Genomic DNA, 15439 nt, shown 5'->3' with positions numbered 1-15439 from the left:
GCAGAATGCAAATGACCACCACCTCAAGTGCAACGATGACTAAAACCTCTTTTATTTGCAGTAGTGTTGATAAGCCAAAAGGTTGAGTTGTTGTTTTATGTTTATTTTTTCATTTTTACATTCATCCAAGCAACAGAAAACTCAAGATCAAGCGATCATAGCCTTATTAGTTAGATAACAGGGAAATGGACCATCGACAGCCTTACAGATTGTAAATTCTGCAAGCATATAGGATACGTCAACAATGACTTAAGGGAAGGCATTTTATGTATTTGTGGCTCCTGAATTAATTAGCCTTATCCCTCAATGATCATATTGACTTTGTCTGAATTTCCACCTCGTAATGTAAATTACAAAGCAGTTTACTCTTGCCATCTTTATGACTGACACTTCATACGTTGAAACTATGGCAGTAGAAAATACTTCCTGTACCATCCGCAAGAAGAAACGCATTCATTTTTATGCCATTTATCCTGTTTACGCAGACATTTTTTTTTTTTCCTGATTGACTGCTTGGTTATGCAAAATGGAGGTGCAACAAGTGTGTCAGACACACTGTATTCCCCCTGCGGTTATTTATATTGTAAATAAATTTCTTGGGAAATGGAGTCAGAATGAGTTTTGAGAGGAGGCCGAAAACGAGAAAAGAAAGAACAGAATAAAACGAGAGGGAATCTTCATTGGGGACATGCGTCAATGTTGATCACGGTGAGCTGCTCCCCAGCACACCTCCTGGACCTCACTTGGCACTCGGTCATCGTCATGGCAACACTGCCAACACCTGAGGTCACACACAGGGGGGCCGAGTCTTCTGGGCATTCTGATGCGTTCTGGCATTGACAACTTCCAGCTAAAAAGAAAAATGGGAAATAGTTATTACTTGAACCTTATACAAATATGAGTACCTAATTCTTGTGGATTTTCATGCTTCAGTTGCTTTCTACAGAATTGAGGAAAACAGCTATGTTTCTACATAACAAAGGCACAATATTAAGCAAATGAAAAATGTAGTCGGTAAAAAAATGGTGTTCTTAAATTCATTACATAACCCTTCACGATTGTGTAGGGGAGTTTTCTTACAGTTACAACAAAATGGATTTATGCATCTACGTTTTCGTACATAAATACTGTTAGCTTTTTTCTCACCTTTAACCAATATTTTAAGATGTGCGCTTTTTGTTTTTTCAACAACAACAAAAACTTTGTAATGACAATATTTTAAAGTATTCCTGACTCACGCTGACAATTTGTTCCAGAGCTAGTCCCTTTCGGCCAGTCACACTCGCTATCATTGACCAGCGTAAAACTCCGACCTAAACAATGCAGAGCTCCAAGCTGGCAAACACCAAGAATCCGAGGCTGACTTGAGCTTACTCTGGCACACAACTCCAGAGAAGTCCTTTGGAACATATGGAGAAACCAATAAATTATTTCAGTTTGATTTTGAATAATTCAACCCAAAGAATACTTTCGGACGAATAATACCCACGGGCATTGGAATGGCATTTTACACACGCACTCCGTTTTTCCGACATTCTCCCAGAGTTTACACTTCAGACCTTCAAGAGGAGTAGGAGCTGTGGGTCCTGAGAGGGAACGGAATAGTGAAAATAGCATTTAAAAAAAAACATTAAATAATTAATCACATCACATAAAAATACAAGGAGTAAGGCTAATGCAGGGCAAAGACAGGTTTCACCCAAGACTTGAGCTTTTTCAAGTTTGTGCTCACCTGATAAATCAAATAGAATAATTACCCAAACATTTGGATTCACTTTACCAAAAACTGTTTATGTTACCAAATGAGTGTTGTAAAAGGTCAGTACTGGATGCTCTCAAAGACCTTTATATTCCATCCCACTATTTTCAATAGCTTTTCCTGTTCACAGTCATGTAGAGAGTGGGCCTATCCGAGTTGGCTGTGGGTAAAAGGCCAACTAGGATAGGCCTGGTCAGTCAATCACAAGGCACATATAAACAGTCATTCTCACTCACATACATGTCTACCGAGTGTGAATCACTCCTAACCTTAGGTTAATTGAAGATTGGAAACTTGAAGGACTTGGATGCTGCAGCTCACTCATGAGCCTAATAATAATAAGTGCTATCGAAAGTGGCTGGATGAACTTGAATGAAATGTATGAGGCAATGTTATACTGTATATTAACACTGTCACCTTGACTACAGTGAGCTGTGGTGGGAGAAGGTGACCATTGCAGACTTGGAGTACATATGGTGTCTGGAACGTCACCAGTCAGCACTAATCCATCAGGACAGGACAAGGATATCCTTTCTCCAATCTGATAGTCCACTTTAATGGGCGTGGCTGTAACATCATTGTTGAGATGGGGAATGTTACATATTGAACCTGTGAACGGAATTGAAGAAAGTAAGAGTGGTTTAAAGTAGTTCATAGTTGCAAAACAAAGTCTTACCGTTTAGCGTAATTGTAACAAATACAGTAAATTTTATATGTACAGTTGAGGTCAAACGTTTACTACACCTGGGCCAAAAGCTTTCTACTTTAATTTTCACAAGGTTTCACAGTTCTTATAAATAATTTTTTGGGTGATGTTAAACTAGAGATGTCTACTTTTTTATTGCTACATTTCTTTATTTCTAACTTATTAGTATATGTCATGATATCCAAATGTCACAATATGATGATATCACGATATTAACCACACAATACGATAATTATCACAACATTGTGGAGAGGTTGGCAATATATTAAAACTTCACAATACTGTATAAATGCTCACGATATTGTACAAAAGAAAAGAGCCCATATGAAAAAAAAACATCACGATATTCCGTTTTTGTACATAATAACAGCCTTCACAAAGAAATAGGCTTGGCTAATTATGCGCTCCTATTGGCTCAGCAGCGCAGTCTCATGGTCTATGTAGTTCACAATGCTGTGTTACACTGAAGCGGGCCAATGGAGATGTTGAAAAATATTTGCTAGGATGAATGATTTATGTGACCTTTTATTGGTTAGAACATAGTTTTGTTCATGTTAGCAATAATCTGTTTAATTTGGTTGTGTGGGTCTGTCTATGGTTTCTGTAGAACACGAAATACAAATGAAATAAACATGAGCAGTTGCATGTAAATCTCTCAACACAAAACATGCATCAAATTAAACTGCACTAATAAACTAACCACCAGAGGGTGTTGGAACTGCACAAATGGAAAACAACCTGGGCTTTTAAACAGATTTGTCGCTATTAATATCGTGACATGACAATGACAATATCGTGGCAAATTGATATTGCGATATCACAATTTTGCCGATATTGTGACATATACCCTATGACTTACGTAACAAAGTTGGTTGTCTGTCAAAGATAGAGTATCTTAAAACTTTACAGATACTTTACATTAGTTCTTCGACTGTAGCAATGCCTTTTAAAGAAAGAACCTGAATCAGACGTTACACATAGTCATCTACAAGTTTCTTACAATATTCTTGAGGAATGCGGGCCCATTCCTCCTTACAAAAATTAAGTAATTCCGTAAATGTTTTAGGCGGCACAGTGGTCCACTGGTTAGCACGTCCGCCTCACAGTTCAGAGGTCGTGGGTTCGATCCCGGCCCCGGCCTCCCTGTGTGGAGTTTGAATGTTCTCCCCGTGCCTGCGTGGGTTTTCTCCGGGTACTCCGGTTTCCTCCCACATTCCAAAAACATGCATGGTAAGTTGATTGGACTCTCTAAATTGCCCCAAGGTGTGATTGTGAGTGCGGATGTTTGTCTCTGTGTGCCCTGCAATTGTCTGGCAACCAATTCAGGGTGTCCCCTGCCTACTGCCCGAAGATAGCTGGGATAGGCTCCAGCACGCCCCGCGACCCTTGTGAGGAGAAGCGGTATAGACAATGGATGGATGGATGTAAATGTTTTGGCTTTCTTGCCCTAACCAGCCTCTTAAGTTCTGTTTAGTCTCTGTCCACAGGTTTTCTCTTGTATCTAAAAGTCCATTTTGTCCGGCAATTTACAGAAAATGCATGCAAATTAATCAGGTTCATCATGGAACAAGATAATGACCCAAAACGCACTGCCAACACAACAAAGGACTTCATTGGGGGAAAAGTGGAAGGTATTAGACTTGCTAAGTCAATCACCGGACCTTAACCCAAAAGAGTATGAATTTTACCTCCTCAAGAGGAGCATGAAGGGAGAAACACTCGGAAACAAACAAGAACTGAAAGAGGCTGCAGTAAAGGCCTGGAAAAGCATTTCAAATGAAGAAGGCAACAGTCTGGTGAAGGTAATGGGTCGCAGGCTTGATGCAGTTATTGCAAATATAGGTTATGCAACCATAACCCATATTTGGGGGGAAGTTGGTCACTAACAGAAGCGCATTTAAAACGATAGACGGACCGGCCGATAGGCGACTACTATTTGATCCGGCTTGACAAAAAGGTGGATAGACGGAAGATGAAGGGTACCCAGGCTGCAGATGGATGGAGATAAATGGACTGGCAAATTTTAGTAAAATGCCCACCTCTGGTTGTTGTACATTTAGCCTTATATTATACTAGGAGTACCTAATGAAGTGGCTTCATAGCGTGTCTGTTTGTGTGTTACTAGAGAAGACACTTACTTTTACAAACTATTGCTCCAGTCTTCCAGGTCTGGCTTTCAGTACATTCAGCCAAAGAGTTTCCACTGAGATAATAGCCATCAATGCAAGAGTACTGCACCGTGTTACCAGCCAAATAAAAATCACTAGGGTTCTGAAAAACACACACAGAATCAAGGTAAACTTAAAACAATCAATGAACTCAGTGTTTCTCAGTTACTTTTTGTTCCGCTCAACCAAGGAAGAATAAAATACCCGCTCATCTCTCAGCCACAACTATAAATAGTATCATTTGTCATTTGTAAGTACACCACTGTAAAGAGATATTCCTTGTGCACTCTCTGACAATGAGAGTGCCACTACCACCTACTGTAGTGGCTCTGCAATTACACTTTATTCTAATGAAGCATACTATTAGAGAAGGACTGAGTTAACTGCATGTTTGAGTATTGACAAAAGACAATGTCAGTGGTACATTTACAAGCAAACATTGTAGCCTTTTTAATTTGGTGCAATCCAGACTACACAAGACAGTTTTATACCAGGATTTTTTCTCTCACGGTGCTAAAGGGGGGCTTGACTGATATGTAGGGGGGTTGAGAAAATAATGTATGAATGTATTTTAAAATATCAAATAAAATGCTGTATGGCCTTAACTGGGGCTACACAGATTTTTGATGGGGCAAAATCACCCTCGAGCCCCGGTGTAGCGCCTCCCCTGGTTTTGCATATTAGTCATACAAAGTTCACCTGGATGAAACCATTTCTGAGGTTTGGAGGAGGTCCACAAGTCTTTGGTGGAGTCACAGACAGGCTAAAACACTGCGGCTCCATCATCCTGCACACGAGTTATAGACAGAAAACACAAATGAACATCCTCCTGGACCAATTCTATTGTTATTTGTTGTTATTTTAAATTTGGAATTCCATCCGATCAGAATTGCTGAATGTGTGTGTCCTTACTGTAAATACTGTATGTCTGCATCTTGACAGGGCAATTGCTCTACAGGCACCCCTGAGCAGTGCTGGCCACCTCTGCTGGGGCTGGGGTTGTTGCAGGTGCGGGACCTTGACCTTTCACCCCCAGAACAAGAGCTCCAGGTTGACCAGCAGCTCCAGCCACCATGAATCACACCTACGCAAAGAGGAGATTATCACTCAACGGTGACATTGGGAGACAAATGGATAGTGTGTAAAAATTACTTGGCATGTCTTGTATTGTCGTAAGTAAAAATGAAATTGAACTGAATTAGAAGCTGAGGTACAGTTTTTTTTTTCAGGTTTAGGGCCTAAGTACAAAGCCACACCTGTACCTGGTTGGTATGGTAACGGTAATACAAAGCCAATGTCCAGAACATTTGCAGTTATTTATTTTACCAACTCCCTTTTAAAAAGTATTGTAAGTTTGAAAATCTGCTTGCCACTTTTTTCCTTGGCTTTCATTATAAAGGAGACGTTTATCTTTTTTAAATGTATTTATTTATTTATTTTTTTACAGAACATTTCCCAGGAGTTTTAAAGTGGAAGTCAACGCAATCATTTTTTTTTTCAAGAATATGTTCCATGCAAGCCCACTAGTTGAAACAGGGCATTCTCAGAAATATTGCGTTTGTGGAATAAGTTTATCCACTCATTTTAGCCATATGCTGCTCACAAGGACCAATCACGGCTCAGATTCAGAAAACAGGTCAGCCGTGATAGGTCGTTGTGAGCAGTTGTGATGTCATTTTCACTCGACAGAAGACAAAATCGCCACCACCAGAGATGGCTAAAAATGAGAAAATGGCCGCCACCCCCACCCTCCCCAACCCTGAGCGAGCTAATAACGGGCTGAATTCTCATATTCCACAAACGCAAAATTAATTAGAATGCCGTGTTTCAACTAGTGGGCCTGCTGGGAACATATTCTTGAAAAAAATATGTTTGGGTTGACTTCCGTCAAAAACCCCAAATGAAGAAAGAAGAATTAAAGCACGCTTTTGACCCTTTTTTTCTTTCCTCACTTAAATAAGCCTATTGTAAGGGAGGCAATTATTTGTCATACAAATGAGTCACTGTTCACCACTCACCCCAACCACCTCAATCACGGGGCTACCTAGCACAGGCAGCAGCACATTGCCAACGACAAACCAACTAAATCCATGAATTGTGATGCCACAATTTGCAGAATTTAGAATGGTTTGCGTACAGACGTCTTCAGAAATAGGCAGCTAACAACAATAGTATACTTTATTTACTTGGTTGTGCAGCATGCAACATTTTTTATCTTTACCATTGGAAATCAAATGTTTTATAATATTCCCCTTTAAAACAAGTTACCCATTAATCTGGTTATGTCATGAGGTGAATATACTGCCTAATCATATGGTTTGGAGAGTAACCGGCCATCTGTGAGCATCCAGAACTATGATGTGGTCCACAATGAAAAACCCTTGCGTGTGCACCATTACTGCCTGTCACCTTGCTCCTCTAGTTCATACCTGTAAACAATAAACTCTTCATCTCTTCCATCAATCTCCTGAGTCTGCATTTAGTTGAATATATATTTTTTGTTTTGTGTGTACATGGCATAGGTGTGTAAACAAGCAATAGGATATACTGTATATTGTGCATTTGAATTTACAGTATTTCTGAGAGATTTAATTGTTCAATTGTTTTTTTTTTTCCAAACTGTGAGTGTCATCATTTACCTGGTTGTTCTCCAATCACAGCTCCATGCTCACATGCTCGTCCTGAGGTCCCAGGGCGACAGATGCACCGACACTCCGAACCAGTAAGGAGCGCCTGGCCGTTTTTCTGGCAGGGTTGGCAGTGACATGGGTGCTCTTCTGCCAGGTATTCTTCAATGGCTCTTTTCAGGTGAAGCCTTTTTAGTCCTGCACACTGCACCTCCTTTATAAGCTCATATAGAGGGCGCAACTGGAATGCAAGTTTCAAGACCATCAATGAAACTGCAACCTATTGTATATAAGCCAATTTACTCTCTTTCGGTCTACCAAACCTCACGAGCTACGATAGTATATAGTACACGGTTACCAGTACCAACATAGCATGTAAAAATAAAATGGAGCCTCTACAAGAACAAGAACTTTCAGTTTTGACTGAACCTGTCAAAGTATTTATTTGTTCATGTTTTATAAAATTCTAAATATATTGTTAATGTGATTGTAGTCTGCAGCGGAGAGGAACTGCACTGCATCACAGTAGGATGAGTGACATACATTTACTGTATGTAGCTAAATCAGGCAATTGGGACCTCCATCAGCCTATGGTCATGAGCTATGAGCAGTGAGGGAAAGGACAAGATCATTTATACAAGTGACAGAAATTAGTTTCTTCTGCAGGGTGTCTCGGCTCTCCCGAGAGATAGAGTGAGAAGCTCAGTTATCCAACAGGGGCTCATCCGCATTGTGAGGAGCCAGATGAGGTAGCTCAAGCCTCTAGTTTGGATGGCAACTTGTCGCCTCCGTGGTGAGGGAATTGGTCACCTGCCATTAGGAGGAGATTTGGGGGAAAACCCAGGACAATATGGAGACAGTATGTCTTTCAGCTGGCCTAGGACTACCTTGGGATCACCCCGGAAGAGCTGGATGAAATGGCGAGTAGAGGGAGGTATGGATTTTTCTGCTTAAACTGCTGCCCCTGTGACCTGACACAGGACAAGCGGAAGAAGGTAGATTGATGGCTAGGAATTAGAAACCCCTTTTGAGTATGCGGGACATTACAACCCCAGAAATCGTGATATTGCTAAATTAATGACTAATTAATTGTCAAAAATACAACAACAATGGGTTACCCTTTAATACAGCTCTCATATATTGGATCTCATTATAGTACACAGGTGTATTGTTGTATATTTATGCATGGCAACCTTTTAGACTCATATGCATACACAAGGATTTACATGGTAGTACTAAATGTAAAAATGCATCGCTAATGATGATGTTCGCCCATTTACAGTTTTGTTTTGAAAACGTATGCATGTAATCTGTTTCTGTAATTTGTAAATTAGAAGTGACAACAGTTTGTGAGCTAATGGGATCCCTCAAAATTATCAAGTGTTATTTACCATGTATTTTATAAAGACAATGGTAAATGTCAACCATATGCAAAATGTATGTTTTTTATTTATATTTTACATTCATCTATCTCATCTATCTATATTTGCTGCCCATTGTTATTACATAGTAACCTACTTAAGCAATGGTTCTAGTAGTGTTTGGTTAACCAAAGTCAAAGTCAATAGTGTTATTGGCTTGAGTCTAAAGGACATTTTCTGTTAAGCCTTGCACTGGTTCATCCAAGCGTCTGAGTAAGCTTGTTTGTAATGCCTTCTTTGAATCCCAATCAAGTCAATAGTGCTTGCTGTCATACCTTCTTGTCAATGATGTCAGGAAAATCTTTGACAGAGGAGGCCCAGTTGTCATAGGCCTCTCCATTTACTTCTGGATTTTCAAGATCTAGAACTTTCAAGACATCTGAAAATGATGGATCGCCCCCAAATGTTTTCACCTTAATGGGCATCTTGGTCACACCTCCCTCTGATGAGAAGAACATACAACTTGAGAATGGCGAATTGAGTGACATCTTAATACGCTACATACAGTGTACTCACCTTCACCAAACGATATAGACTTGGAGAAATTTTCACAGACGATTTTTACTTTTTTCCGGAATAGCCGTCGTTTAACCTTTCTCCAGCAGTGCTTGTAGTCTATCTGTGTTGCGCCTTTAACACAATTTCAAGAGTAAGATCACAGTAACTGCTTGACGTTGTCCTATTTTATTACAATTTAAAGAAGTTACAACATCTTTGCTAGACACAAGAATATTTTCCATATACTCCACATACTTAGAACGTAATTCAGGTTACCCTTCACTTTACCTAAAATGTTAGCTTGTTTTTCTAATAGCTAACAAATACGTGTAAAGGTTTCTTACTGGATGATGCAAATGTCTGGCCGTCTAATTCCAACAAGCCTTGGTATTCGCCTCCAAGAGAGCCTTCAGCGAGATAATGTGTGCCGTACATCTGCAGCAGTCGACGGTAGGCTGCATAGTTGTATGTGAATGGAAGCGAGATTAAAGCCTTCCAGAATTCTTCAGCCAAGGTCAGATACTGAGGGGCTGAATTTTGGAACTGGGCCAATTCCACTTTATTCTTTAGAATTATGAGTCTGTGATTCTGTTTGATGTTGAGGGAGAATGAGAATTTAATGACGGCAGAGGAAAGCAGGATACATTATCTGTGTTGTACAGGCTACAAGCACCATCATCACGCATCATTTTTTGGTGCAGATTAACATCACTTTTACCGTTGTTTCAGTGAGCTCTTTGTGAAAGGTCCGGCGGTCATGTCCCACTAAAGAGTTCGTCTGGATATCTTGCACGTAGGACCAAGAGCTTTCATAGGATTCATCACTCTCCTCATTGTCCACTTTGACCTGCAAAAACAAAACGTACGTTTTTGCTTAAAATAAAAATATCTGACATACTGTTCAATCTCAGAGGCTGTTATCAGCATAACTTAAGAAAAAAATTGATATCTACGCAACTCTATGGTGGAGTGTTGCTTGGGCTAAAGAAACTTAAGTTTTGGAGCATACTGTGAATATGCATTGAGGATTTTTTTTAACCATGTTTATATTTCAAGAACGTCTTACCAGAAGTCTGGCTTTTATGGCGTATGGATTGTTTATTTTACAATTTTCGGTTTCTTCAAGGAGGAAGGGGGGGGCCCAAAGGTGCTTTGGTTTTATTCCATTGCAACATACCGAAAGCCGGTACTCTAAATGTATCAATTATAATGAATAATGCTAATAATATTATAGAGTAGAAAATTGAAAATCCAATTAGATTTTTTTTTTTTTAATTCACATTTTAAATAATATTTACCCCATTTTTTCCACATCACTTCCACGTGCTAGCAGAAACTACTTTATATCTGTTTCACTCACCTCAAAATTGTACCTGAGAATGTTCTGTGGTAGTCGATAATAAATTTTATGGTCACCGCTGAACACTTTTCGGCATTGCCCTCCAAAACTCAGCGTATTGATCACACCTGCCCTCAGATTCCCTGTAAGCACGTCATACCTGGTAATAGTAACAACAAACCCATCAGAATAATAATAATAATAATAATAGTAATGTTTAAAGTATGTATTACAAAAAGAAGGATTACTACTTTGTTTGATTAAACAAAAAAAAGTTATCCTTGTTTATGTCATAGACTAAACCAACAAAAATTCATCTAGTGAAGACAATATAACATGTTTGTAATAGAAGTGTATCACTTACTGGCTGCTCCATCTGATCAATTTACAATACATTTGTTTTTAGACTTGGTGTAATAAACCCCCAATTACGGTTATTTTTCCAAGTAACTGTAAACAATTGTCTGTTATGTTCATGATGTCCTTCTTGGTTAGTATAATTATGATAGCATCCATTGCGTTAGTCTGTAGATTTTGTTCGCTGCATTATGTGCATGTCTGCTCTATGCATTCACTCCTCTTCCTTGCAAAGATTAAAATAAAAAATAATATAATTGGTGTTATACAAATTGCCACAACATGAAAAAAAGAAAAGAAAAGGACAACAATACCTGTGATGTGGGGAACACAAACCACACAATTTGCTCTCCAGTACACTCTACACTGTAATCTGCTTAAAACTTACAAAGGAAATGTAGAGAACACACACTATGGTGTAAAACTATTTGGCTGTTTGACTGACGTTTGGCTGACTATTTGTTATTAACCAAATGCTCAGCGCATAATACATGCAGAGAAATGAACCTTAGAAAAAAAAAAAACTTGTATATGGTTATAATTAAGTATTTAATAAACACAAACATCCAGCCATTATCTATACCGCTTCTCCTCACAAGGGTCGCAGGCGTGCTGGAGCCTATCCCAGCTGTCTTCAGGCAGTAGGCGGGGGACACCCTGAATTGGTTGCCAGCCAATTGCAGGGCACACAGAGACAAACAAACAACCGCACTCACAATCACACCTAGGGGCAATTTAGAGTGTCCAATCAACCTACCATGCATGTCTTTGTAATGTGGGAGGAAACCGGGGTACCCGGAGAAAACCCACGCAGGCACGGGGAGAACATGCAAACTCCACACAAGGGAGGCCGGAGCCGGGATCGAACGCACGACCTCTGAACTGTGAGGCGGACGTGCTAACCAGTCGACCACCGTGCCGCCCCAACAACACAAACAATGAAGGCCAAATAAAACTAATAGTACAAAAACAGGGCAAAAATGTTAAGATTTGCAAGAAGTTTGAGATACTCACCCTCTGCCAGTCAAGTCAGAGTTGGGCGGTGTTTTGTCAAGATCACATACAAACTGATTGTTCTCTTCATTACAGCCTCTCTCATCCAGACCATCTTCACAGTCCTGGTCTCCATTGCACACCAGAGACTGGCTAATACACTGACCTTGATTGACAACATTTGAGAATTTATACTGGCAACAATTAAAGAATATCAAAATTGGAAAAAAATATGTTTTGATTAAAAAGTAAAAAATGCTTTTGATGGCTTATACTTTGAGCTCACCAGATGTGCATCGGAATCTTCTCCCACAACCCATTTCTAGAGGACACCCCTTTTGTGTCTCACAAGAATGAGATTCTGCACTTTCTCCTGAACATGGCACACCGCCAAATTGGGCATACACCTCCACATTTCGAGTGCGCACCTAATGGATATAAAGCAACAAACGTATCATTAAAAAAAAAAAAACAATGATGATTTGCATAATTTGTATATAATAAGCACCCCTTAGGCTTGAGGCAAGACAGCACAAGTCCTAAAAAGTCTAGGTTGTCATGCAAACACAAAATGAGTACAATATTGAATAAATACGGTCTCAATACAGTGATGGACACTGGCTAGAATCTGGTTGGATGCTGAGTAAGTGAATATAAAGAGTGATTATAAGAATCTGATGGATTTTAAATCGCCACTTGCTACAGTTCTATTGATTACCTTTGTTTTGGTGCATCCATCACATTCAGACCAATCTCCAAAAGACCCCCACCTACAGTTTATTGGCTGCTGACAGCTGAAACAAGTACAGTGATTAAAAACAACAAAACGGAATCGCGTATACTTTTTATGCGAATGATGTATCAAGCACTAGATTGTCACATTAATGGTTATATAAACAGCTGAAAAACCTAAAGAAGTCACCCCCCAAAAATCTTTACAATAATATGTTCCATTAGTCTAAACATGGCATTCTGATTAATATTGCGTTTGTGGAATATAAATTAAGCAGCAAAATCCACCGTTTTTTGCCATCAGAGGGGGAGGTCACTTTGCCACTTTCTGTCGGCTGAAAATGACATCACAGTTGCTCAGAGCTCAGGTAACGACCAGTCACGGCTCACCTGTTTTCTGAAGCTGAGCCATGATTGGTTGTTACCTGAGCCCTGAGCAATTGTCATTTTCAGCCGACAGCAAGTGGCCGCCCCCTGAGATGGACAAAAACGGGTAGATTTTACTGCTTAACTCATATTTCACAAACGCAGTGTTATTCAGTATTCATTTTCGACTAGTGGGGCTGCATAGAACATACAGTAATATTGTACATAATTTGGGGGGGGGTCGACTTTCTCTTTAATGAAATATTGTTGACAAATAAATAAAAACAGTAGTAAAGAGTCATAGAGTGTAAACGGGGGAAAAAATGCTTAAATATGGTGACAGTGTTGGCCAGCATGTGAGGTTATCACTTACCAAACAGGAAAAAGAAATGCAAGCAGCAAAGCCAAAGAAGGAAAGGCTGTAGCGAACTCCAACTGTTAACATAAAACAACAACACACATTACTTAACTAATTTGTATTCTATTAAAAGTACTGAAAGAAAATATTGGTGAATTTAATTCATTTAGGCATCTAGCATTCAAGTATTTTAACGTAAGCTCTGAACTAAAAAGGACATGATCAGGCTGAAGAAACAGAATCTGATACGTATTCTACAGTGAATAACCAAGGTTGAACAACAACATTTTTACATTTTGGGGGTTTTACCTTCATGGTGTCTTCCTTAGATGCTTGTTTTGTCCAGCGTTGCAACCCTCAGTGTCATATCACCAGCAATGAGGGTTTACTCAACAGAAGTGCATATTTTGGAATCTCCCCCCTGGCGAAAGTCTCATCTATCAAATTGGAACAAGCACATTACAAATGCCTGAGTACACACGGTGAGCTGTTTATAGGAAAAATTGCCAAGCTCTTTTTCATGACTTCATTTCAAATTCTGTTAAATGGCATTCTGAGTGTGTCCAACAACTAATTAATTTAATTTCCACTTCAATACTGTTAATATAGTTGAATCTTGACTCAAGGCATATGTTGCATTCTACTCTGTCAGAGTGCACCATTATATGGACTGTTGCGCAATCATTGTTTATTCGGGGCATCAGCAGTTGAGTTTGCTCGACCAGGACAAAGGTCAACACATCCTATTTGATAAACTGTTTGATTAGATTGTTGAATTAAAAACGCACACACACACACACACACAAAAACAAGTATGCATTTATCAGACATAAAGCAATTAAAGCAACAATACAATTGAGAAGAAAGACTTAATGCACCCCAAAAAATGTTGTACTACCTAAACTAACACTTTATGGAATAGAAATGGCAGATCATGTGATGCTTGGTCAAACTGCACTCGGCCAGAAAGTTATTAAAACTGAGCAGAATATGGATTTTCCCCCTCCCCTTTAAACATATAATCTCTCACTCTTGTGTGAGAACTTTGTACAAGCTTCTATGTGACTTTTGGATGTTTGTCAAAAGCAAAACATTTGTGAGGTCAGAGGTCACTAATGTTGGACAAGAGGGACAAGCATTCTCATAAGTCATCCAAAAGTGATCGATGGGCTCTGTAGAAGTGATTTTTTCTTTGTTTATTTTCATTTCATTTTGCTCATTCTAAATTTAATCCATGTACTGAACACATCTATGAATAGTACAATTAAACACTAGGAGGAAAAAAGGAATTTACATCGGTTGCACATGATTAAAATGTATTAAACTGACATAATTTATTCTATTATTTTTTAGGTTAAACTGCGAAAATCATGTTGATTTAACACATTTTAATCATGTGTAACTGATGCGCAAGTACCTTTTTTCAGTGAGATGGCCACAGATTTATTGTTCAGTGAAAAGTTCATTGTGGGGATAAGGTGGAGTGGTACTAACAGGTCATAAAAGACAGGGGGGTCAGAGCGTTTGTTTTTGGGCAGGATGAGCTTGTGCTTTTTTTTCGTTGTAACAAATGGCAACGAATGTGATCATTACTGGACAACATGGATGCATGCCATTCCTCCTGATTTAGGGAAATGCTTATCCCAATTTTTAGCTAACGGCATCCCACCCTTGTGAGGATAAGCGATCTCGATAATTGATGGATGGATCCCCGCCTTGTAGGACCTTGCTTTGTGTACTGAGGCATTGCCAAGTCATTGTAGTGCATGGGTGACCAAACTATGGCTCTGGGGCCATTTATGGCCCACCACCTGTTCTTTAGCAGCATGCGGAATTGAATAAAAACAGCATTTGACGCAGCCTGCGTCATTTAAAAAAGAAGAAGGTGGAGGGGCAGTGTGAAAATTGTACGGGCTTATTTTCACTCCCAGTGCAAGTCTAGCACAGTCTGATGGATATAGTTTTGTTTCTTGTGGTATTTTAGTACTAAGGTGCATGTAGGAGCCATAATCTTGCAGAGATGGGCATGTCAGTAATTTTGCCGGTCCGTCATTTGTCATTCGCCAGCAACCGGGCCACTCGTCCATCATCATTGGTCTGTCATTATTTCCAGTT

At 39.4% G+C, this 15439-nt stretch overlaps 1 protein-coding gene across 1 annotated transcript; it reads right to left on the bottom strand.

The window, feature by feature from the left end:
- Nucleotides 1–28: 28 nt before the first annotated feature.
- LOC147135213 (complement component C7-like) lies at nt 29–13950 on the bottom strand. Its single transcript, XM_086054283.1, has 18 exons — nt 13634–13950; nt 13340–13401; nt 12587–12662; nt 12155–12296; nt 11890–12034; nt 10540–10678; nt 9898–10026; nt 9524–9767; nt 9198–9311; nt 8957–9123; nt 7273–7501; nt 5546–5717; nt 5333–5420; nt 4604–4736; nt 2177–2368; nt 1490–1586; nt 1239–1399; nt 29–850 (listed from the first exon to the last, which is right to left on the bottom strand). The coding sequence occupies exons 1-18, from the start codon at nt 13637–13639 to the stop codon at nt 678–680; spliced, it is 2469 nt and encodes an 822-aa protein (XP_085910409.1). The 5' UTR covers nt 13640–13950; the 3' UTR covers nt 29–677.
- Between the last annotated feature and the right edge of the window lie 1489 nt (nt 13951–15439).

Source organism: Filicampus tigris, chromosome 15 (assembly GCF_054856515.1).
Source record: "Filicampus tigris isolate MCC_2025a chromosome 15, RoL_Ftig_1.0, whole genome shotgun sequence".
NCBI lineage: Eukaryota > Metazoa > Chordata > Actinopteri > Syngnathiformes > Syngnathidae > Filicampus > Filicampus tigris.
Note: the sequence above shows the minus strand (reverse complement) of the source record. Positions and strands in the feature narration are given on the sequence as shown.